Genomic DNA, 25,372 nt, shown 5'->3' with positions numbered 1-25,372 from the left:
CCAAAGTATGCCGGTAAACTGCAGTTTCCCGATAAAAATCTTTATTGAAGCGCAGGTAGAAACAAAAACAACACACAATCGTATTTTGGTGCGACGTATACGACTTTCTTCTTATGACTCGGCTCTGGTACGCGCGAATATATGTTTGTAAAAATTGGAAGCTGTGGCATATACTGATATAGATGATTTAATACAGGTAATTTATAAGATGTCTAAATATCGTTTGTTATCATCGTCAAAATAAAAGTTTTGATGTATTTAAAGACAAAAAAAGCGATTTTTAATAATAATGATGCCAGACAGACAAATTTTCAGGATTTAAAATTTTTTTAGAGCAATCAAAGCAATACTAAAATTTGATTATAATTACATTATTTTAAGTTTTTAAGTTTGTATTTTTTTATTTAAAAGCATTTAATTACTAATTAAAGTAGTTTTGTATACTAATTGGATTGGAGTAAATGGAAAATTTGCGGTACATTTACAACTTATGGGAATTATAAAAGCAAAATATTAATTTGGGATATTTGTGACACTACTCTATAATAAGCAATAAATATGTATCATATAAAATACGCGTCATAAGTAGTTGTAAGATTTATAAAATCCAAAAAATTTGATTAAAAAAAAAAAATTAAAATAAATAAGAAATGTATAAATATTAAACTAAATTATTAAAAACATATGGAGTGTAATTATAATGGAAAAACGCGTAACGATAATATAATATAAAAAAACACACACCACTTTATCCGGCACGAAACCAGTTTTCGCCTGGAAATAAACAATTCTTACATTAATACCACTACTTCAGTATACGTCTATAACCGATGCGTCGCGGTGCCGTGTTATCAACGATGCTAAAATATTTGTATTTTATTTATCTCGGCATAACCTCGTGTTACTGTAACAATGGTGAGTCTATTTTTTTATGATGCTATCTATCTATAAACATGTGGAAAAAATCGCATTTTAGAGTTTTTTAGGCGAGATTATAAATTTGACAAAGGCCAACAAGCATTTTACAAAGCGCACAATGTGAAGCAAAACTTTTCTGATGCGTTAGCCACGTGCAAAGCTGAAGGAAGTCAGCTGTTTTTGCCAACATCACTCAGTGAATGGACTGGAGTAATTGACCTAACAACTCGTAAAGACATGGAATTTTTTTGGGTAGCTCTTCATGATATATTTTCTGAAGGCGACTTTGTCGCTTTAGACGGTATTTAATTTAATATAAATATTAAAATTACTAGTTCTTAGAAAATTATACTTTGAATACTTTAAGGTACTTCTGTCGACGAGCATTACATCAATTGGTATCCCGGAGAACCGAATAATGTTAATAATGATGAAAATTGTGTTGAGACGGGACGTAGTGGATTGAGCAACGATATTAATTGCAACAGAAAAATTTTTTTAATATGCAAGAGGGAATTAAAAGGATTAACGCAGAACCCCGACTGCGAAACATATGATACAGGTTGGAATATTATAACATTATTGTCGTTAAGGCTTTACTTTGTATCTAGAACACATATGTGTGACTTTAATGCTACCTTGAACCAACAAGGTAAATATAACAAATATATTGTTAGTTGTATCAATTGTTAAGTTATTATCGAGAAATATTTAAGGATTAAAATATAACCAGAACAATATTTTAAATATTTTTTTTATCAATTTATGTATTGTAGTAGAATGCCATAGATTACGCGATGAGAATAGTTTTTCTAAAATCATATCATATCAAATTTTCATTTAATGTTTAAAGTTAAACTTAAAGTAATGAAAGTTAAGAAACTACATTTCATTTTGTTAGTTTGAGCTTGGAAATAAAATGAATTCGCAAGTTATATTTTTACTAAATTAAATATAATTTCACTAACATGGTTATTAAAAATGTATCAAGTAATTGATTTATAATTTACGTTCGGGACATTTTGTTTGTGACAGATGATGTGTTGCCTTACAATTATTTTTTTAAAACGAAGTTTGCTAGTGGTAATTAGTAATAATTTTACTAGCACCTGTTAGATAAATTATATTTCGTCTAGTAGAAATCTACAATTGAAATCGTATTCTGATTTAATTTCAATAAAATGGCAATGAAAATATATTTGTGACTCAATCACTGTATTATGCATTTAAATATCTGTGCAAGTTATATATAAATAGTTATTAATTTCTAATGCTATTAATCAACTTATACTAACTAATATTATGATTTTATTATTGAAAATTAAAAATATTAATTAAAATATATTTTTATGCAGTAAACACATTTATCGCATTTTATTACGTATGTGTTATGGTTTACCTAGATATATGTTAAAAGGTTAATTTATTTACGCATTTATTTGTTAGCATATAAATATTATTTTAAAACAATAATTTTAATTACCATTTTATTTTTAAAGTAAAAGAAAATCAATTTTGATAAAATAACTTTTTTTTATGAAACGTTTATTTTAAGAATATGAAACATTTTAAAAACATACCAAAAATATTTACTATACATTTTAATGGTTTATAACCTTTTAACCTAGTTACAATTAAATAAAAAATAAGAATATAAAATAAAACGGTGGTGGTTGATTGAAGGAAAAATACTAAAAACAGAACATTGCTTCTTTGCCGGTTGCCTTCTGAAATCACTAAATTTTGTCATATGGTTAGTAAGCGACATCTCTAGAGACAATTTTTGGTCACGATTTAAATCAATTTTAACTTTCACATATGTTATTAATTTTATTAAATATTTATGTAACAATATTTCAGAATATAAGTTCGTACCATATTTAGACCGTTGCTATAAATTTCACACGTTACCAATGACTTGGCGAGATGCATATAAGATTTGCAAAGCCGAAGAGTCTAATCTTGTGGTGATTAATAGTCAAGATGAAGCAAATTATTTAATCGAAGAATTTTCCAAGTATCCAGAGATTACTCTCAAGAGTCACTTTCAAAAAGAATATATATACGTGGGCTTCAACGATCTAATTAATCATGGAACTTATCTTACAATATATGGTACGCGAAACAGATTTATTCGATTAAACCGATTGTGTATCTAAACAATATTTTTTTTCAATTTCAGGTCAGTTATTATATCTAACTGGATACGAAAATTGGGCTCCATCGCAACCTGATGATAACAAAGAGAATGAGCATTGTGGTAGCATGCGCAGAAACGGAGAACTGGACGATGTCGATTGTAAACTGAGAGCTATGTTTGTTTGTGAAAAGGTTCTCACAAATTCGATACATAACATAAAAACACATACTACAGGATCACCGATAGCAAAATTACCAGATGAGAATAAACGATGATGTTATTTTAAATAAATATAATATATAACATCATATTTTGGTGACCTAAGAAACTAAGTGATATTTTTAAATTCCAATATGCTGTCTATGCATGCTGATATATATGTATAAATTAAATAAAAGTTTTTATTATCAATATACGGAGATTCCAATCCTTAATACATATGCGCTATAACTCTTTTTTTATTATAAATCTGGCCACCGTGACTTAACAGGTTTATTTTCAGTGCGTTATGATGACCAGTAACAAAAAATAAATGAAAACAATTATGATGCAAACCGAAAATAAAGCTATCGCTGAAAACATCATCGTGTTTGGCAAGCTTGTTGGCTCATGCTGACATGGTAAGAATCAGGGACGTGATCGCAACTATCCAGGGCACTCTAAAGCGCGCAACCGAAAGCCGAAAATTTACGGATTGTCGACACCGCCCCTTTGCAACTTTAAAAAGTGCTTCATTAAGTAGACGCTAAGCCAAGAATGCAATGAATTGTATTCAAACGCTCCTAAAAAATGCACTAGGATCCAAATACGACCAATAGGCACTCCTTATGAAGATATCTTAGAATTATCTTTAAATTCTCTCCAATAATAACGAGTACTTAGTTTTAAATACACATATACAAATAAAGTTTAATGTAAACAATAATTTAAATTAGACGCAGAAGTCTTATTTACGCAATTCATACGGTTATTGAAACAATAATGTTTTGTGTGCCGGTAGTATGTTTATCTGTAGTCCCCTGTCTTCTCTAATCTTAAATTGGCTGTTGAGTCAAATTCTATTAAGATTCCAGTTGAAATGTGCTTGGCTGGCAAAGGCCAACTACATTCATAATTAAAATTTAGAGCTAACATAATTGTTAATATAAATTTAATTAAGTAAGTGGTGAATTAAGTAGTGAATAATAGAATACATAAATCGAGTGTTAATAAATCTTAATTGTTTTTCCCTGTAATTAATTCAGATAAGTATAAAAATACTTTGTAACATACACTCCGCTTGATTCATAAGTTGTACAAGTTAGTATAAAACCAGTTTTTAGTTTTATATTTGCATCGCTCCTACCTGAATCTTTATTCCACGTTTATTATTGAAGAGTGGCGGTATTGTGTCAAAATCTGCGATGTTGAGAATTTTAATTTTCCTCTGCCTTGGCACAACCTTGTGTAACTGCGACAATGGTAAGTCTTTAATATGAACTACATTATAAAATAACTTACCTTTAATAAAATCGAATTTTAGAGTATTTTAGGCAGGATTATAAATATATAAATACTCAGAAGGCATTTTACAAAGCTCATAGAGTAAAACAAAGCTTTTCGGATGCAGTAGCTACGTGTAACGCTGAAGGAAGTGAGTTGATTTTTCCGAGTTCAGCTGAAGAGTGGAAAACAATAATTGAGAAAATAGCAAGTACAGAAATGGACCATTTTTGGATAGCAGCTCACGACATATTCAACGAGGGCGATTTTATAACCTTAGACGGTATTTCATTTTAAAACGTAATTATTTTTAAAAAGTCATATTTATATTTACTTTAAATGTTTCAAGGTACATCAATCGACGAGCTATATATCAATTGGGGTGCTGGTGAACCAAACAATGTTGGCGATGGCGAAAATTGCGTTATAATAGGACGTGACGGAATTAACAATGATGTATCTTGTAACGATTTAAGATTCTTTGTATGCAAAAGGCTATTGAAAGGATTGACGCGAAATGACGAATGTGAAACATACGACGAAGGTTAGACTTATACTAAGTATGTAATTAGATCTTATATTGAGTCTAATTATAGAAAATTAATAGTACTATAAACTTATATTACATCGCTAAGTTGCTGGTAATTGTTTCACAATTAATATGAATGTGTAAACTAAATTTTCTTATTATTAATAAAATTACCGGTGTAAAGAGTAATATATGGTTCAGTAAAATTGTGAATGTACAATAAAAAGAACCTGAACTTCCCAACACTTTATATACATATGTTCAGTTGATGGCCAGATTCGAATTGAAGCAATGTATTTTTTTTATTTTTATTCGCAACTTTTTTTAAAGCATTTTCGAGTCTGCTTGTATAATACTGTGAAACTCAGTTCAATGCTGTACAAAAAAAATGTGTTTATGAATTATCTAATTTATTTATGTTTTAGTAAGTTTATGTTGTGTATATGCATATACAAAATCTTAAAGTGATAATGGTAAATCTGTATATATTTTTTCTTCTATTAGTTTGATAGTAAATGTTCCTATAAAAAACGTCGTTAAATAGAATATCTTGCAATTTAGAACAAAGGTCGGAAGAATTATTTTGTGTAGGGCTAAATCGTAAATATCTCCGCAGGTTATGAAGAAAAAATTAATTTATGAGCACTGTTTTTCCAAGTAGTTAAGTTTTAAGTTAAACTCGTTAAAAATATTATAATATCTGCAGCAATGGTTATTTTTAAAGCCATTTAGAATTCGATAATAATAAAATAGGGTGGTTTTTTTTCAAGAAAAAATTTATATCGTTCCTTTGAGATCAAAAAATTTACCACGACATCCATCTTACTGCTCTATAATAGAGCAAGTCAGAATATTTGGCTAATATTTTTAATAAAAAAGGGTCACGAAATTAACGACGGTATGTTCACAAGAACTGGTTCAATAACACATGCTAGATTGATATGTTTCCCACAAAGTACTTGCTGGTGAATAATACAATGAATAATCAGAGAGTTTAAATACTTTGTATTTTTTTCCATCTGAACCATAACCTGTTCTGCGTATATTTTGACCACCATCTGATCGTGACACATTTTAGGTGACACATTAAATATATTTTCGTCTGTAGTTGTTCGATGCAGACTATCCATGATAGCCAATACATATATAGCACTGACTCATCGAATAAACAATATGGTGCAAAGCATAAACTCACTTAGTAACTATCTGTTTGCAGAAAACTCTAAAAATGGGTAGTTAATCTTATTAATTTTAACTAAATCTTTAATTATTAGCGCTTAAAATGGATTTAAAAAGGGTGTCATGAGTTAAAAAAATTTGGAAACTTCTTAAAAACATTTGCATCATTTTATTTGCTATTCAATTGCCTATTGATGTCACTCACAATATGCACAACGGTTTTCATCGAAATACTGTTAAATTGCAATAAACATATTTTTTCAGGCACATTTCTTTAACTGTAAGAATCAAACATGACCTTATTAATTTACTATCGGTAAATAGCTTTTATTTAATATTAAAAAAATGAGCTTTATTACAGCCTCATTTTTTTTTTCTCGCGAAAAAATGCTTTGTAATTAAAAATTCGTGTGCTGTCGACATATTTGTATTCTTTTCGATAACACAAAAATTTACACTCCATTCTGTTTTAGTCTATATTATCAATATCCGATGATTTAGATCATTCTATAAAAGTTTGACCGTATTAATAATTTATTACACATATAAAATAATTAATAAAATAATTTATTAGATCTGAAAAAAATAGATGGAAGAGTTCAAAGTTTGCTGTCTCTGTACACTTATATATATCATATGTATCATATATATATAACAAATACATAATATAAACATAAACACATTTCATGAAAATAAGATAAAAAATAATATTTACTTTACATTTTCTGAAGCTGACTGACTAAATGTAATACATACGACTTCAATTATTTACATCAGAATTGAATTACCAATTTGCAATAAGTTTCGCTTGCATCAATAAATTTACTAATAGTTTAAAGTCCGAAAAGTAAATAGACAAAATTAAATATTTCATTTATTTCAGATTACAAATTCGTGTCTAATTTGGACAGTTGCTATAAATTTCATAAATTGCCAGCGAATTGGCGAGATGCTTTTAAAATTTGCAAAGCCGAAGAGTCTGAGCTTGTACAAATTAATAGCCAAGCAGAAGCCGATTATTTAGTTGAGGAATTCTCCAAATATCCTGAATACGGATTAAAGAGTAACTTCGAAAAGCGGCACATACACGTAGGATTTAATGATATAATCTACAGTGGAACTTATTTGACTATTAATGGTGAGTTGAATACATTCATTAAAAAAACTGACTTTAAATGTTTAACATATTATTTCGAATTTCAGGAAAGTTGTTATCTGAAAGTGGATATGAAAAATGGGCTCCATCGCAACCTGATAATTTTCAAGGGAATGAGCATTGTGGTAGCATGCTTAGAAATGGAGATCTGGCCGATGCTAACTGTAAACTTAGAGCAATGTATATTTGCGAAAAGGTTCTCTCAAACCCATATATCACAAAAACGCAAAATATACCAAAATTGCCAGATGAGAGCAAATGATTATTATGAAAAAAATCAGCAGATTAACTAATTCGGTTTATGACAATGTAATATCCTCGAAAAATAATTTATTATATATATACAATAGTTTCTTAACGGTTTATATATTTACATAATGTATAATATAATTTAAGTGTGAAACGGAGACGGAAAAATGGTGAAAACAATTTTTTCACGTATAGTATCTGTAAAGAATCGGATTATAAATGGCTAAGATATTGTGCTATAGTTTTAGGCATATTAAATAAATATTGTTAAATAAATAAATTTTCTTGATTGCTTATTTGATAAACACAACTAGATATAAATGCTCACAAGATGTTTTGATTAACTTATTCTTAGTGTGTAAAAAAATAAAACATAAAATGATATAAATTACTATATAATTTATTTAATTTTAATACAGCACAAATAATACGCAGCTAAAACAGAGAATAAAAGTTAGATTAACAAACTATACAAATATAAGATCCAACGATTATCACTAAATAATGAATACTCGATACCGCGTAAAATTCCATCTGAAGTTTTCCAGAGAAGTATGCTCGAATAATTTCTCTTACGACCAAGACCAGCGAATCAGGGATCTTTCTCTGAAGAATTCGCTTCATGCTTCATTTCATCTTTACTTATTCAAAATGCAAGTAAACAAAGTCATTTAATATCTCCAATGTTTGTATTTGTTTTAATAATTAGCGTGAGACATGTCTTCTATCGATAATCATGACTTTCTTCTTAGATCTGTGAGTTTTAAGGCCTAGAAAGTTGTTCTATTTTGACGTAGTTTAACAACTTGTCAGTAGTACTTGTTATTAACCCTTTCACCGCAGCTGATATTTTTGCGCGCCATTTAGAAATTTGTTAATATGTAGGGAGCATCTATTCATGTTTTATTTTTTTTTAATATTATGGTTCAATAAATTCAATTGATTTACAACCTTAATTTATACTAAATAACTAGGGCATCCAAATACCCGCCCAAATTCATTACCCGGTTCAGTTCCGGGTAATTTTTGTCAACTATTATATACTGACCCGGAGTATTAATTTACGAATATTATATATCTCGGATTTTGAATTTTATCTTGATACCCCGATTTGATTTTCGATACCCCGCTTATCACTACCTACTCTGTATGCAGCTGTGATTTTAACGGACTTTTTGGAAGCACCGAATATTGTTGCCTGGAAGGGTTTAACTAATCACTAAATCGGTTTTGCAAAATATAAAAAAAGACAGAATTTTGCTTCTTTAAAATCGTGTTACAACAGATGTTTAATTAAAAAAAAATTGAACATTATATTGCAATAAGAAGAACCAGATAACCGTTAAAATTACGCAGTTTCGATTCTAACCCGGTTTAGAAACCCTATAAATAACTATATTTTTAGGCTTAAATGTTAATGGCACCTTTAGGTGCCTAATGAGTACTGGCGATTTTCTTGATGACTTCTATAGAAGCCATTCGCGGTGAAAGGGTTATTGTGGTATCATCGGCGTATCAAAGTTCGACTGTTGTTTGCTCAAATTTATATGCCGCTATTCCATTCATCCAATGCCCTTCAAATTATATATTATTAGTAGATATTGAATTGCTCAAGTGATAAAATGCACCCTTGTCTTACTCCTATTCCAATTTCGAACTTATTTCATTTCGAGGATTTCAATTGTATTACTGCTGCATCGATTTGAGCTTAAAAGTGTGTTAGGATTCCCATATTTGACAATACATTCAAAAGCCTTCCTACTTTTCACAATCATATGCCTTTGTATAGTGTAAGTAACAAAGAATTTATAGATTTTTAATTTCTTGACATTTTAAGATAATTTGGCAAATATTGAATATACTCCTTCATATAGATCCAACCTATATAATAATGTAATCGTAATTTTATTTATATATAATAAAATAATATTTTACTGGTGTTTACACTTTTTGGTAGATCTTTTTTTTTGTTAAAGAGAATAAATATAAAGTCCACCAAGTCTTGAGGCGATATTCCGCTTTTTTATACTTTGTTGCATATATAAGACAACATGGCAATACCATTTTCTCCAAGTTAATTAATCATTTCCGCTGCAACTACATTGTTAACTGGGGATTTGTTTATCTTCAGATTCTATTAGCTTTGAAAGTACCAACATTGATAGAATATTATCATTTTCATACTAGAAAATAATATAAAAGTATTTGGCGTAATCACATTTAGCCCAATAATATCATGTATCGTTGTTTAGGATAGAAACAACCATTTAAAATAATTAAATGCAAGCATAAAATGCTAAGGTACATATTTCTTTTGAGGCTAAATGTTACATTTTAATGGTTTCAGAAAGAAAATTTTAAGGTTATTGTATTAAATTTAGCATCCATTGTTTTTTCTTTATTTTATAAATTGATAAAGGATTTTAGTTTTTTTCTGTAAACTCTAACCATCAACGTTTTATTATATACATACTATTATTTGCATTATATTGTATTGTTATAAATTAGTCCCATGTATTGTATTTAATATTATATTATATATATATATATATATATATATATATATATATATATATATATATATATATATATATAAGATTTATTATCGTATTGAGATAAACGATTTATTGAAAAAATGAAAAAAATGGAGCCGAGGTTAAAACTATCCTATTCTGGCAAGAACATGGTGAGATATGCATAAGGAAAGTAGTAGCAGGCAATATGTTTACGGATGTTGAATATTGGGAAAAACCCTCTATTTTTTTGTTTGAAATTACATATGTGGAAAATTTTGGACGTTTCGAAGAATAACGCTAATCAGAGTCACGCATATTACTATTATAAATCAGTAGTTATTTATTTATTTTAAGTTGTTATTATTGTGATTATACATTACTAGATATGTTTAACTAGTCTTGCTTGATGTGTCAAGTTATTTTGTATTAATTTTCGTTAACTTTCTCTTACCCACTCCACAATAAAGCACAAATATATATTTAAAAGTTATGATATATTTTTTCTTAGAATGTTTTATATATTTTTTTCTAAAATATATATTTATAAAATTAAACTTTTAATTATGATTCTATATAAAAGAACTAGATTATATGTTAGACGCACTAAAACATCTCATTCATCATATATTTATTTCCGGCATTGTTATGGTGAAACACGATGCCCTTTATATTGACAAACTCTAACCTTTTTCAGTTTCGTCAATTGTAAGCAGTATTTAGGGGAATGGATTTTTCGGTTTGATAGCAGCAGGCGGTACTCTTCGAATCGAATCGGATACACAACATGACCTTTGGATGTAATCTAACCTTTTCGATGATCTGTACTGGCTTATCCCGCTGTGACCGTGATATTTTTCAACTAACGTTGTTGTTTGAATCTACGCGTAAGTTGTTTAAGAAAACTCGTTTCCACTTTTAAAAACAAGTGGCAAGCAGAAATTATGTTCATTAATTATTTACTGCTCAATTAATTTATAGAGCTGCTTGAATATCACATCCAAGGTTTTGTAAATGTTTCATAACAGTAGTGGGAATAATGTTTAGTGTTCGATCAATATCCCGTGTTGTTAAATATCAGTCACTGTCAATCATAGTCTTTATCCACGTCTGTGGTGACAGCTTGTAAAATTGCATGCATCAAAAGTTCCCTCTCTAAATATCCGAAACCACGTCATCTTCAACATCAACTCCATATACAGCACAATTCACACAATGTGTGCGACGTACATTTGCTTTCAATTCTAAACTAAGCGAGCATTTATTTTATTATATTATTTTTTGATTCGTTTAAAATCTCATATGTGTATTATTGTGACATCGAGAATAAAAGCTGTTTTTTCTCTATATCGTATTTATGATTTATCGCTCTGCAAAGTTCGGCAAAGTCATGTCAGAGGACAACCAGATATGTAATTTTTAAAAACACTGGGTTCGGGTTCTAGTCTGTCCTTTTTACCAATTGGAAATCGATAGGAGTGTCGTAATTTCGCGAAGAACGGCATTTCTTAGAGGCAATTATCTGCAGCGCCATGGGGGTACTTTTCTATGAAATACGTATCCTTTTTAAAGATCTATGACCGACTTTTACGACAGCGAAATTGCTCCTCTTTTCTAAGAATTTATCATTAGGGCATATATTATTATAGCTTTGCCATTAGTATACCTTTGACGAGCTAACGCATAATTTAACTCATCTTTGGTTTCAATTATGCCTTATTTTATTTACGTGCATTTTTTAATTGGTTTTTACACTAGCATATTTTATTGTATTTATCGTGACGCCTTCTTTTTGCTTAAGTAATAAAATAAGACACTCAGATAAGAAACCATTCTGAAGGTGTTTGTGCCAGATATTTCAAAATATGCATACTTTCTCGAAAGATTAAAAACAATTTTTTTGGGATTTTCTATTACTCTAACCGGCCGGTGGATTTATCTTTGCTTTGGTTATTTAAGAATCCGCTCAGATAAGAAGAAATTACGCATGGAAATCTGCAGAATGCAAAATGAATTAGGGCTATTTTTTCGATAATCCGAACAATTTTTTTTATATTGTATTTGTAAAGTAGCAACAGCTGTTATTGACAATTGTCTCACAATTATTATTGACAACCAAAGGAGCCCAATTTTTTTTTATTAAAACAATTGGAAAGTATCAATGCTAAACTAAGCTTAAAATTTCAACTGAAAACTAAAAATAAATTATAAAGAAACCAGACATTGATGTCATTAATTAAATATTTGTAAAATCCAGAATCTTTCACCGGTCAAAAAATGCTTCTTTAGATATTCGTCAAAAGCAAAAATATGTAAAATAAAAGCCTTGTAATTGAATAAATCAATATCGACACAAAACGAGAAGAATTTTTCAACGGCCGAAATTATTTTAACAAAAAAAAAGAACGAGTATGTTTGATTCTACTTTAGATGGCATGTGTTTTTTAAAGGGTTATTTTAATAATAAAGTATCTGCAATACGGTATTACATATTTTTTTTCATTTATCAAAATTTCTCGAATTCTCATTTTTCTAGAAATGAAAATCATCGAGAAATGAGAATGCATATTCACGACCAATTCAACTTCAAATAAAATTGTTATTAATAAGTAAAATATACTAAATATATTTACCATAACAAGCAAAAAATATGTGTAGTAATTATAATTGTATACTTATTTTGTATTCGTTACTACACATTTTTTCAATAACACTTCAATCACGCCATCCACATGATTAGCTTAGATTTAATACCCACTACTGTAATGGAAAGGGAAATCCCAGTATTTATTCAAGTATTATGTTTAATCAGTATATGTGTAAAGAACAGTTCGACGGTGGATTGTCAAGTGTGAACACGTATCTCAAGCAAAATGTCCAACAACGTAAAATTTTTGCTTTGGGCCTTTATCGGCGTTTCTGTTCACGGAATAACACCATCGCCAATTGGTAGCATAACCATCATTACGATATGACTTTGGTAAATATTAACCTAAACACATAGTTCCAGATGCAGAGCCAAATTTAGTTTTTCGAAAAGACTATATATTGATAAGCGAGCTCGATGCATTCTACAAGGTTCATACTATCAAGTTGAACTTTTCCGACGCCGTTGCTACTTGCTTGGCAGAAGGAACACAACTTTTGATTCCTAGCGGAAAAGAGGAACTTCGAGCAATCAATAACTTTACTAAACCAGCAATCAACAAGTACTTCATAGGCATACACGACATTTATGCCGAAGGAATCTTTGTACCAATTGACGGTATTTAAAATTATATTATAATAAATTTTATATGATAACATCTGAGTAGGAATTTATTTTCTATACTGCTATTATTTTGTATGTAAATATTAATCACTAGAAGTCACCATAAAGGTCGTACTGGTTGTTTCTTATTAGCACAATTTTTATTATCACAAATAAATATTCAAATCAAATGTAAACATAATTTAAAATTACTTGATATCTCAAAATTCAAATTTTAACATTTGAAGTTCTCAACTTATAATTTGATTGCCTTAATTCTATTGACATTGATAATAACATTTAAAAGTGTAAATTAAATTTTTTTATCTGGGTAAACGATTATTATCCATTTTTGTCCATCAGATCATTTTTTTTAGGAATGGCCAAATTCAAGATATACACTATCAAAAATTTTGTATGTTCTTTATAAAACAAATACTTGCAGATTATGTAGTAAATAAAGTATTGAAATAGTTGTTAATATCATATATTAGTATAAATCATATTTTATGTAAAGTAAAGTCATGGTTTAATAAGATATGTATTTGAATTATGGTAAAAAGCACGAATTTTAAATATATAAACATAAATTTTTAAAATCAACTAAATTCTATCAAAATATCCTATCATCGTTAAGGATTTTTAACATTTTCTATGCGAAAATTCTTAAAGTAAAATACAGTATATATATATATATGCTCTTTATAAAACTCAATACTCGTAGATAATATGAAAAATTCAGTACTTAGCGTGTACAACATACTCATATAAGTAAAATTTTGATTTGTTTTGTGAAATTTTGTTTCTACGACCAAAAGCAAAAATTATGTATCTAAATAAACTATTAACCAATTTAAATAAGCATAGTTAGTTTAATTATTTAAAATCAGCAGGTGGAAGCGATAATTTAAAATCCAAAAAGACGAGTGTCCGGAATTAACACACACACTCATTAGCTGTGGTACCTCACGACAGTGAGGTACCGACAGCTCGTTTGATAAAATTGTTTTCCCTCATTTTTTTAGATCATAGCACCATTGTAATGAAAAAATAGTTGTTTAAAACAGCTAAAAATTTAAGATTCTTTTGTTCTTGGAATAATAAGTAATAAAATATTGTCACTATTTTTATCTATTTTTAACAGTAGTATAATTATTATAATAAACTACATAGAAGTGTAACAATGAAAATATTTTTTTTTATTCGATTTTGATTATTTTGTAATACATTATTGTTCTCAAAATCAAGCTCTATATCGAAACTTTTTTTTTAAGAAGCCGCGATTTTTAGTGCTAATTTTTTTTAAAAAGGCAAACTTTTTTTTATAAATATTTTGCTTGTTACATTGGTAATAACTATGCTATTTAAATCGTACATCAATATAAATATTGGTGTTTTTTAATAATATTATTTTTAAAATTATTTGTTGAAAACATTTTTATCTAAAACATATCATCAACTTTGTTAAATTAGTACTTTTTAATTTTTTCGAAGCGTTTGTTTAAAATTCGTTAAAACTTTTAGGTTTATGTATGTGGTTTTTGTTAAAATTTTTGTAATAACCTTTTTAAAGTAAGTTATACATAAAGTACAACAATATAATATAAATTAAATTTATCTTTATCTTAATGGTTGTAATGGTTGAAAAGATCAAACTTTTTTATTTACTGCTAAAAAGCCAAACTTTTTAGTGTTTAGTTTTTCTTAATATCGTATTTTTTTATAGATTATTATGCCTTTTGCAATATTAATACTTTTGAAATTATACATCGATATATATATATATATATATATTGGTATAAAATATTTTGAAGCGTTTGTTGGAAGAATTTTAAAACTAAAATTTATTACGAGCTTCGTTAAAACTTTTACATATATTTTTGAAATAAGCTTTTTGAAACAGATCATAATTTGTGACATGATTTTTTGAAAATTATTGCCACTTTTTTACGAAAAGCTAAATTTTTAAGTGTTATTTATTTTATTATGAGTCATTCTTTTAAAATAATATCCGCAATAAAATAGTAATGTCACAATGAAATCAAACATCAATTAAAAATATAATAGTAAAAAAATTATACATTTTATTTTTTAGAGAATTTAATGAGAAAAATTCTAAAACTAAAAATTTATACTCAACTTCGTTAAAACTTACATATTTTTTGTAATAAACTTGCCAAATCAGATTAAACTAGAATTATACCAATTTTAATAACGCAACATAATGTTTATCTGGTGATTTTTGTTGTTTATGAGTTATTGATTTTTTATACAAGAAAACATTTACTCTTATAAACCAATGTTTTTTTTATAAATATAATATATTTTTTACAATAATAAATATGCCATAAAAAATTAATAATGGTATAAAATTAGGATTTTTGGATTTTTTAAGCTTTGGTTGAAAAAAAATCTAAAATAAAAATTTATTTAGCCCAAGTAAACTTTTACATTTTTTTTAATGATTTTTTAAACAGATAATACATATGATAAATAACAAAAATAACATTTATCTTTCGAGTTTGGTTTGTTAATCTGTTTTTTATTACTTTTTAATACATTATGGGTTATAAGATTGAACTTTTTTATGGATACTTTTTCTTCTACTAAAACCCAAATTTTTCAGTTTCACTTTTTTCTTTATACTTATGAAAAAAATATATATTTTCTTGTCTTTTCATAAAACCATTTATTTTACAGGAGTATTTCATTCGTTTACTACAAAAGTGCACAAAGAAAATGGTGATTAATTTTTCAGATATTTACATTGTTGCCTTTGGTTGAAGTTAAAAATGTTTTTAAAAATCTGTCTGACGCTTGTATATGGTTTGTTTCTCTTAAGAGAGATTTTCATAGCGTATATAATAATATTATATTAGAAGCAAAGTAGTATTATAAAATCAATTGGAACTAAAAGTATTGTTTGGCAATTATACATTCTTATGTGTTGTCACACATTGTGAATTAATAAATTAACAAATTATTACCACAATTTGAATGTTTATAGTTTAATTATATATTTAATACGTATGTAACCACAATGTTATTATTGTAAATTATTAAATTTACTTCATTGTCAATGTAGTATATAATAAGCTTTTAAGTTTAGCTTATGGGCATATTATTATTATTTACAGGAAGGCGCTCTAATGAAATATATTTAAATTGGGCTGTAGGTGAACCAAATGACAATCAAAACGCAGAAGATTGTGTTCTTGCATATCGCGATGGAACATATAACGATGGAAATTGTGAAAATAAAGAATTCTTTGTGTGCAAAATTAATGTCAAAGACATGGCTCCAAGAAACGTCGAATGTGACACAAATATTCCAGGTACGATCAATTAAATTTACTGAAATAAAACATTTTATTATAAAACGATAATGTGTGTTCTTTTTCTTATATATCAAACGTCACTAAGACTCTAATAAAACATACATTTGCTTCTACACTCATTATTTTAAAATTTGTATTTTTACAAATGCTATGGAATTTTGTATAAAATAATATTTTTGTATTTGTTGTATGTTTAAGGGACTTACTGACTATTCTGTATATAAAGATTACACATATCTGTGAAACTTTCGAAACTGACATTAATGTATTTAAAATGTAACGATGCTTGTCATAGCCCTTTAATAATCAATGTTATCATTATTGTATGTTTCTTACTTATTTAAAATATGCTCGTTTTAAGTTTGTTTTTTAATCTGATAATATTTAGATATAATAATTTACATTTAAAAAATATACAAAGATAGAAAAACCTTCATTGCAATATTTCTGACGTAATTTAATAATGCTTTTATTTAGGTTACGTTTACAGACCTGATCTAAACAGTTGCTACAAATTTCACACAATTCCGATTAAATGGCACGATGCCTACAGGACATGTGAAGGTGAAGAAGCAGATTTAGTGATAATAAATAGTGAATCTGAAGCAAAGATGCTGACTGAAGAATTTGCCAAATATCCTGAGCACAAGCTCCTTGGAAACTTTCAAAAAATCCTAATTTTCGTCGGATTCACTGATCTTCTCCGAGAAGGTGTTTATGTTACGACTCAAGGTACTGAAAATCAATAAATAAAACATGTCTGTGAAGCCACAAAATTTAACATTAATACCGTAGCACAATTTTTAATGAATTTATGAGAATTTAATCATATAGAATTATATTTTGAATATCTTATGTTCATGTTAAATTACAACGGCAATTTATTAATTACCGTGAAAGACTTGTAATGCATATTATCAAAATATTATTTATAATGTATATTTTTTTAGGACAAAATTTAATGAACACTGGGTATAGTAAATGGGGAAACAACCAACCTGACAGTCATTTAGGAGAAGAAGATTGTGGCAGCATGTTTAGGGATGGCACTTTAAACGATATAAATTGCGAATGCAGAGCAATGTATGTTTGTGAGAAAAAAATTGCTGATGTCAGCATTAAACAATAATACTAAATTGTTCCTAAAATTATATAAATATGTACAATTTAAAATAAAATTGTTTTGTATTTGTTATATTCTATAAATGTGTGCTAAAAATAAATTTTCAAACAATTTAAATTACATTTATTTATTATAAAAAAGTTAACTTATGTACAAATGTATTTATAATATTAGATATTCCTAAAATAAAGGTCATTTTTCTGTTATTAACATTTTAACATTAGTCGTGCTTTGGCCGTTGATATTCACCAGGGGCGGGCGGTGAGATACTTTCCCTCTTGATCGCTTAGAGATAAGGGCATTTGGACTGCATGATCTTATCTCTCACTCACTCTCGCTACTTAACACGCGAGCGACCGAGAGAGAAAGTATCTCACCGCCCGCGTCTTCTGAGTATGTATACATTAAAAAAAATCATATTTTACTAAATCAACTCATGAACGTCACTAACACGTTCTTTTAATAGGTTCGGGCAAAATCAGAATAAAACACAGATAAAAGATCGTTGTTTTTTATATCCATATGTCAGCCAAGAAAAATACCGTTGATTTGCTTTAATATATTATAAAATCCAATAAAGTTGAATTATTTTTAAATCGTAGAACATATGATATTATCCATTTCTAATTGGTTTCTGAGACGGGGAAAAAGTTTTAATTTTTTGATAGATAGAATAACGATAATACAGTTTTAAGAACTAAATCAGTATTACGATGAGCAAGTCTTAGTTTAGATCTTCAGCAGCATTTCAATTTCAATCGCCTGATTAAATTCAAGCCTTGAGATGACTTGGCAACTTTTCGACATTGAACTACATTACAAGCGATTCGATAAGATTATATATATATATATTAAATATTTTACAAAACTAGTATGGCTCATCTACCCATTGCTAACGTGTATTGAATAAAATTATATACTGCACTCAATCAGATTCTTATTAGATTATTTTATTTAGAATAACGTTATTCATCTAAGTCGTGATAATTGTAAATCTGTTCACATAAATAACATTAATTTTAACATAAACCAACTATATATATTAAGCACTTTACCAAGACTTAACCATTAGATGTTGTTGTACCATTATTAATTGTGTTGAATCGAAAAATGTTTTACGTTTTCATGTATAAAATCGACTATTCTTGTTACAAGTCTAATACCATCAAGGATTTAAAACCGGTATTTATATAAAAAGGCCTTGGAAATTAACCATTAAGAAATTTACGACAGAAGAGAAAAACAAATTGCAAGTGTACTATCAAAACCGAGGATAAATAATTTTGACTAAATAAAATACAATAACTAAATAATTCAGCTATGATATCGAAACCATTATGGTACAAGTTTTCAAGAAATTAAACCACTAGACGTTTGATTGCTCGTTTTCAAGAACAGGGTTCAATAAACGACCTTTCACGAACTGGCTGACGCATTCGGTTAGAAACGAAGACACAGTTGAATGTGTAAGGGAGAATGCTGTAGAAGAATCGAGCACATCGACCCGAAGGGCGTCTGGGCTACTCCAGCGTATTCTGAACCTTAAACCTGTTTCCGTGTAAAATACAGTCACATATTGCAATAATTAGCGATCCTCAATTCATCTCGAACAAACAAAAATTCAGGATCTGGAGTGAGGCTAAGTGCGAAGAAGTCATTATTTTAAAGAATCACTCTGAGAGCCCTTCAATTTAATGAAAGTTCAATGTTAGTATATTATCGAAAATTAACCACTTTTTAATGATGATGAATTAAATTAAAATATTTTTATATTTACTGTTTAATAAGAAAAATATATTTGTAAGTTTGTAAGTATATAAAATTATATTCATTATATAACACTTTATAATAATATAAAATATCATCTGTAAATCTTTCACGTGAGAAAAAAATGTTTCATTTAACGCGTGCCAAAGATTCGCTATCTCTGACTTAAGACATTCCTGAAGTGGAAACCAGATCGCTTGAAATACTCCATAGCTGGTACTCCAGAGAAGTGATTACAAACACATTAGCACAAAACGCGGCAGGGATATTCAAGTACATAAATATTTTTTTTACTTGCTTATAACATTTTCACAATATATACATATATCTTTCGTTAGGAATTGTGCGAAGAATAGGAAAAAAAAGCACGCAGACGCAAAATACCCAGGTTTGGAAATTTACACATACGCAATAAATGTTCCATATTTTTTTTTAAATATTAGCAGGCTCCTATCTGGACGTCAGGTATAGTCTCAGTCTGCGCAGTATCATGAAGTGAAAGTCCAGTTAGATAAGGGTTGTAGTTAATATTATGCTCAAACTCCAAGCCCTTATGTAACTACTGAGAAATATCTGTCTGCCGAATACCTTGGACTCAGGTGCTTTTTATATAAATGTTGCGTTCATAAGAGAACCCAGAAAAACAAACTCATTAACCCTGTCAATATAAAAAATTAAGCTGTGCCGTATCGTATCGTTTTGCACATGGAGTGTTTTTATTGCCTAGCTGAAAATTAACTGAAAAGAGAGATTTTCGAAGAAGAGAGAGAGAAAAAGAGCGTGTTTTTCTTTGTTAAAATTTGTTAAAAACGCGTTGACTTATGTCCTTCATAACACTTCAATTCGTAAACATATTAAAATAATATTTTAATTTGGAACTACTGCATGGCAAATATTCTCTCATGATTGGTAAATCTATTTGAAGGAGTTCGGTTAATATACTTATTATTCTCTATACTAGCATATTTTTATTTTAATATTTAAACTTTGGTTAAAATTTGCTGTATTATCATAGAACGTTGTATATTGCCATTTTTTTAATTATTAAACGGAGCACCAAAAAATCCTTCTATTCTTGAAAATATCTAGTTTTGGGTTTCAGTCTCAGTAACAGTCTCGAACTTTTTATGCCGGCTTTGACGAAGATATCTTCACTTGATTGAATTTATATACTAGTTACATTCATATTTATTGTGATATAAATTATAAGTGGACGGCGGCCGTCGCGTTTCTGTCGTGGTCCACGAAAGATGAAGAATGTTGCCAGTAATTTGTGGCCAAATAAATCGGTCCCCATATAGTATTTTATTTATTATTATTAAAGCATATTTTAATTAACAATGTGCATTTTTCTAAGAATATTGTGATGAGCACATATTTTTAAAACGCATATTAAGACAGAATATCAAATGTTTTTGTAGATATTAGGGTAAAAGCATTATTTTCCCAGCAGTAATTGTCAAATTCGTGACAGCACTAAAATATTTAGTTTCATGGACTTTCGTACGTATCACTTTATCACCACTATTTTCATCAGGTTCAATAGTGACATTATGTAAATTATATTTTTCTGTTGATATCAAAGATTTTTCGCATATAAAAAATGCTTGCACAAGACATGGGAAATCTGATATTCGACCATTTTTATTTATAGCCCCACACTGTTCTATAAAATTGAATTTTATTTGCTTTTTTAAATTTTGGTCAAGCTCAAATATGTTGTGGTAATCTTTATCTGAAAATATGAAAAAATTAAAACAATAAGTAAATCAAAAAATATAAAAAATACTGTACCTAATATTGTACTGATTTTCTTAGCTCCGTAAAAAGCATGGATGCCAATTAATAATTGATTTGGGTATTTAGTGTATCTTTTTTTTAAATTAGGACCATTAAACATCTGCACTATAAAGTCAAGCTCCATTTTATTTCTGATTATAGCCAAAGTAGCACCTTCTGCTTCACAAATTGTTTTGGCAACTGACCACTGCTGTGGATTCAAATGTATCTTGTAACATTTATTTATTTTTTCTGCATGCATGTAGGCTATTATAAAAAAAACAGTTATTACATATGTTAGGTTAAAAACATAATTTAATAAATAATGCATACCAATGTCTTTCGTGAAGCATTTGGTATTATTTTGCTGTTGCACGGGCGTAACATTATTTTGACAAACATAATACAAACGACTTCTGCAGTTATAATCGTTAAGTTGTCCGGTGTTACTTATGCAAACACATCTTTCTTTATTTTTGTAATTATCAGGTTGGTCCTTTTGCCATTGAATAAAATAATTTTGCATTGAATCTCCATTTATTGTAATGAATTCAAACTCTTTAAAAATATCATGAAATCCCAACCAAACCCAATGCTCTTTAATTCCAAACATATTTTTTATTATAATTGCTTCTTCTTTATTTCTAGGTGTTGCTAAATGCGCATCATTATCTTCACATTTTTGTTTTGCAACACTCCACTTAACTTTCTCATTTTTATGTAGTGTATATCCTAAAAATAGTTACGAAACATTAATAAAGGACAGGGACGTAAATACATGTAAGCATGAACATAGTCACAAAGTATAAACAGCTTTTATAGGAAGCTTTATAACGAAAATATAACAGAAAAATAGTTATGCTGTTGTATTTTACAACTAAAATAATGGACAATGAGAATAATGAACATTTAATTTTGATATTATATTTTTTATTAAGCAGTTATTGTAATATTTTATGAAATTGAATAGCGTCTAAATATGATACTATATTATTGTAAATCGTACAGTATTTTTAATCTATTGTTTAGCACAAATTATTTTAACCAAACCAGTACAATAGCCGAGTTGCATAATTATATGACTATTGATCTAAAAGACCTAAGATCGACCAATATGGATCATATCTGAAATATTAGAATCAGTAAATATTATATAATTATATTAATATAATTTTGATCGAGCGTCACAGATGTGATGGTAAATTAAAATCGAGTAAAGTCATTCATATAAAAATATTAAAACTTATTTCATAAAGAGTCAGCTCAAAAAGAATATATTATATGTAATAAAAAAATAGGATGAGCACTAAACAAACTAAATTATAGAAAATCCATATAGAAGTCTTTTAGTTATAGATTATAAACATAAAATATATTATTTATGGTATTACTATATATACGAAACACAACACAAAACTGTCACAAGTTCGCTTAAAAGTAAGATGTTTTTTATTAAATTACTTTTTTGACTTGTTGTTGATATGTAAGACAATGATATGAGAATAAATAAGGAAAAATAAATAAACTTCATATTAAAAAAATATTGTAATAATAGTGTAGTGTTAATTAATGTTTACATATAAGCAGGCACTCATATACTGAGGGAAAATTAAAATTAGTACTTTCATATAATATACAAACGTTAAATTAAAAAAATGATAGAACAGAGCTATAATAACATAAGATAACATTCAACATGCATTTTATTAATAATAAATATTGCTTTGTAATCGTCTTTTAATTCATATTTATTATAAGGTAAACTTAAATTTTATTTATTTATTTAATTTGACTAATAAAAATTTACTTTAATTCTATTTATCGTATCCAATATAAATTTTAGAAATCCAAGAAACAGAGAATTCCGGTTTTCAGTTGCTACATATGTATGAGAATTTAAGGGGTATCCAATTCGAAAGTGATATTTAAAATAAAATATGCAATTTCCTTATGTTTTTAATATATAATATGAAATGTTTTAATCATTAATAAAATATGTTCAACAAAATAATACTAAAGACAACATCAACTATGAATATGCTTTTAAGTAAAAAAAAGTTATATGACTGTGTCTCTTCTCTATACTAAAATTATTATTCAAAACGAGTTCTTATTTTTAAATTAAAATGCTTAGAGATATTTGGTACATTTCTAAAAAAAACACAAAAAATATAAGATTTTTAATTCACAACAGTTTTAAAATTCTCCGTATAAATTGTGAAGTTATAAAAAACATGACTGATTGACTTAGCCAAAGTGGGAAGCGGCTGTTTTTTTCAATCTTCGAAACGTCATCTTGGTTGATACTCGGCGTAGTTCCGCTTGGTACGAGTTGAACTAAAGTGAATTTAGTACGCTGTGCTATAGCTAATATACGCCTTTAAAATTTTTTTTTTTCTTATATTTATCTAGTAAGACTATCTACGTTACTTTAAAATTAATGCAAGCCTAAAAAATATTTAATAATTATCAGTGCATTTCATCACATTGCGTACCGCAATATTTTATGTTTGGCACCGGCTGTATCAATTGTTCAGATATTTTTTTGATTTTATATTATTCAGATATTTTATTGATTTTTGTGATTTTAAACTATTATTACATGTTTACAGAAATATGGCATTAAAAGTAATTTTAATTTTTATAAAAATATTACCAAAAAAACCGGATACTAAATTTTTTTTTAAAAAGACAGAAAAACACAAAATGTCTAAATAAGTCATACAAGCTTCCTAAAATATATGAGACAAATGATGCGGTAAAAATTAATGCGTTTTTTTAGATTTTAATTTAGAATTAGAGTTTTTTTGTATATTACAAATATTCAGAAAAAAATCTGTGGTTTTATTTACTCTGCATTTTTCCCAAGAAAATATTTATAATCGCAGGCCGCGAGTCGATAATTTGCTATTCCTGGTTCACTACCACGTTATGGATTTCATTTTTGGCCTCACATCGAAGTCAAGTAGGCACGTTTGTGTGTGCTCTTTAAATTCATTTAAATTTAATAAAAAAATGTACAAGTGGAATCAAAAGAAAGTTTTTGTCTATTTACTGCTTCTTGTAATCTTATCTATACTGGATATAAGTGCATGCGGTAAGTTTTTAATATAAAAACCATAATTGCGATTCTGAATTATATTCTATTAATAAAAAGAAATGTAGATTAATGCAATAAATATGTTTTTATCATTTCATAAAGATTCAGAACTCCTAATAAATTAATTTTATTTTCTGCCTTTGTTCTGCGTAAACAAAAACACATAAATAAACGCTAACCTCTGATTAACTTGTTTTTATTATACTGATTTGAACGCATATTTTCTAAGAATACGTCTGCATATTAATGAACGCATAAATTTAAGAACATTTTTTTTTATACATCTAAAGTTTTTGTGATTTAAAATATGTCATTTTATTTATATTTTTGTATGTAATATGTTTATAAAAATATGATTGCTTTAACATGTTGTATTATTTTGTGTTCAGATTCCCCTGCTGTATTTTTTCGTAAAGATTATACGCTCTTAAGTGAGTTTGGAGGTTTCTATAAAGTTCACAACGCAAGGCAAAATTTTTCCGACGCAATAACAACATGTTCAGCTGAAGGAGGATCATTATTGCTGCCTTCGTCGAAAAAGGAACTGCAGGCTATATTTAAGCTTGCGAAACCAACTGTCACGCACTTTTACATTGGAATTCATGACACATTCTCCGAAGGAAACTTTGTTACACTTGATGGTATATAATGAACATTTAAATTAAAACTTATTTATTGCCCATTTTTCATTAAAAAAAAGCATACGAAATTGCAGGTATTTTTATGTATACATATACATACACAACAGTGTTTTAAGTAAGATTTTTTTATATTAAGTTTACTTTTATAAAAAAAATAGTTCAACATATTATTTAACACAAAGAGGAAAATAATAATCATTACATACGT

The 25,372-nt window shown here is 27.9% G+C and overlaps 4 protein-coding genes across 5 annotated transcripts in view; 3 read left to right on the top strand and 1 right to left on the bottom strand.

The window, feature by feature from the left end:
• The first annotated feature begins 755 nt into the window (after nucleotides 1-755).
• Nucleotides 756-3,469, top strand: LOC148229823 (C-type lectin domain family 10 member A-like). Of its 2 annotated transcripts, none has more exons than XM_088197961.1 (5): nucleotides 756-915; nucleotides 977-1,219; nucleotides 1,286-1,480; nucleotides 2,779-3,033; nucleotides 3,101-3,469. In XM_088197961.1, the coding sequence occupies exons 1-5, from the start codon at nucleotides 831-833 to the stop codon at nucleotides 3,331-3,333; spliced, it is 1,011 nt and encodes a 336-aa protein (XP_088054087.1). In that variant the 5' UTR covers nucleotides 756-830; the 3' UTR covers nucleotides 3,334-3,469. The 2 variants fall into 2 exon arrangements, with proteins under 2 accessions (XP_088054087.1, XP_088054088.1); XM_088197962.1 differs by having other exon boundaries at nucleotides 779-915; nucleotides 987-1,219.
• A 910-nt stretch (nucleotides 3,470-4,379) lies between these two features.
• Nucleotides 4,380-17,994, top strand: LOC148229822 (C-type mannose receptor 2-like). The gene is made up of 11 exons (XM_088196949.1): nucleotides 4,380-4,519; nucleotides 4,581-4,823; nucleotides 4,890-5,084; nucleotides 7,132-7,386; nucleotides 7,452-7,664; nucleotides 13,029-13,115; nucleotides 13,171-13,431; nucleotides 16,117-16,158; nucleotides 16,554-16,751; nucleotides 17,232-17,486; nucleotides 17,705-17,994. The coding sequence occupies exons 1-11, from the start codon at nucleotides 4,462-4,464 to the stop codon at nucleotides 17,881-17,883; spliced, it is 1,986 nt and encodes a 661-aa protein (XP_088053075.1). The 5' UTR covers nucleotides 4,380-4,461; the 3' UTR covers nucleotides 17,884-17,994.
• Nucleotides 17,995-20,904: 2,910 nt separating this feature from the next.
• LOC148229821 (uncharacterized) lies at nucleotides 20,905-23,023 on the bottom strand. The gene is made up of 4 exons (XM_088197955.1): nucleotides 22,824-23,023; nucleotides 21,757-22,155; nucleotides 21,439-21,690; nucleotides 20,905-21,379 (listed from the first exon to the last, which is right to left on the bottom strand). Exons 2-4 carry the CDS (start codon nucleotides 22,034-22,036, stop codon nucleotides 21,069-21,071), a joined length of 843 nt encoding a protein of 280 aa, XP_088054081.1. The 5' UTR covers nucleotides 22,037-22,155; nucleotides 22,824-23,023; the 3' UTR covers nucleotides 20,905-21,068.
• Nucleotides 23,024-24,363: 1,340 nt separating this feature from the next.
• The window catches only part of LOC148229820 (macrophage mannose receptor 1-like), a 28,609-nt gene continuing 27,600 nt past the window's right edge, over nucleotides 24,364-25,372 (top strand). Inside the window, exons 1-2 of the mRNA XM_088196948.1 lie at nucleotides 24,364-24,520; nucleotides 24,913-25,164. Of these exons, the coding sequence (XP_088053074.1) occupies nucleotides 24,439-24,520; nucleotides 24,913-25,164 (334 nt within the window). The 5' untranslated portion in view covers nucleotides 24,364-24,438. The remainder of the gene's footprint in view (nucleotides 24,521-24,912; nucleotides 25,165-25,372) is intronic.

The sequence above is a fragment of the Plectrocnemia conspersa genome, unplaced genomic scaffold (assembly GCF_051122295.1).
Source record: "Plectrocnemia conspersa isolate PC_06_02 unplaced genomic scaffold, ASM5112229v1 ptg000011l, whole genome shotgun sequence".
Taxonomy (NCBI): Eukaryota; Metazoa; Arthropoda; class Insecta; order Trichoptera; family Polycentropodidae; genus Plectrocnemia; species Plectrocnemia conspersa.
Note: the sequence above shows the minus strand (reverse complement) of the source record. Positions and strands in the feature narration are given on the sequence as shown.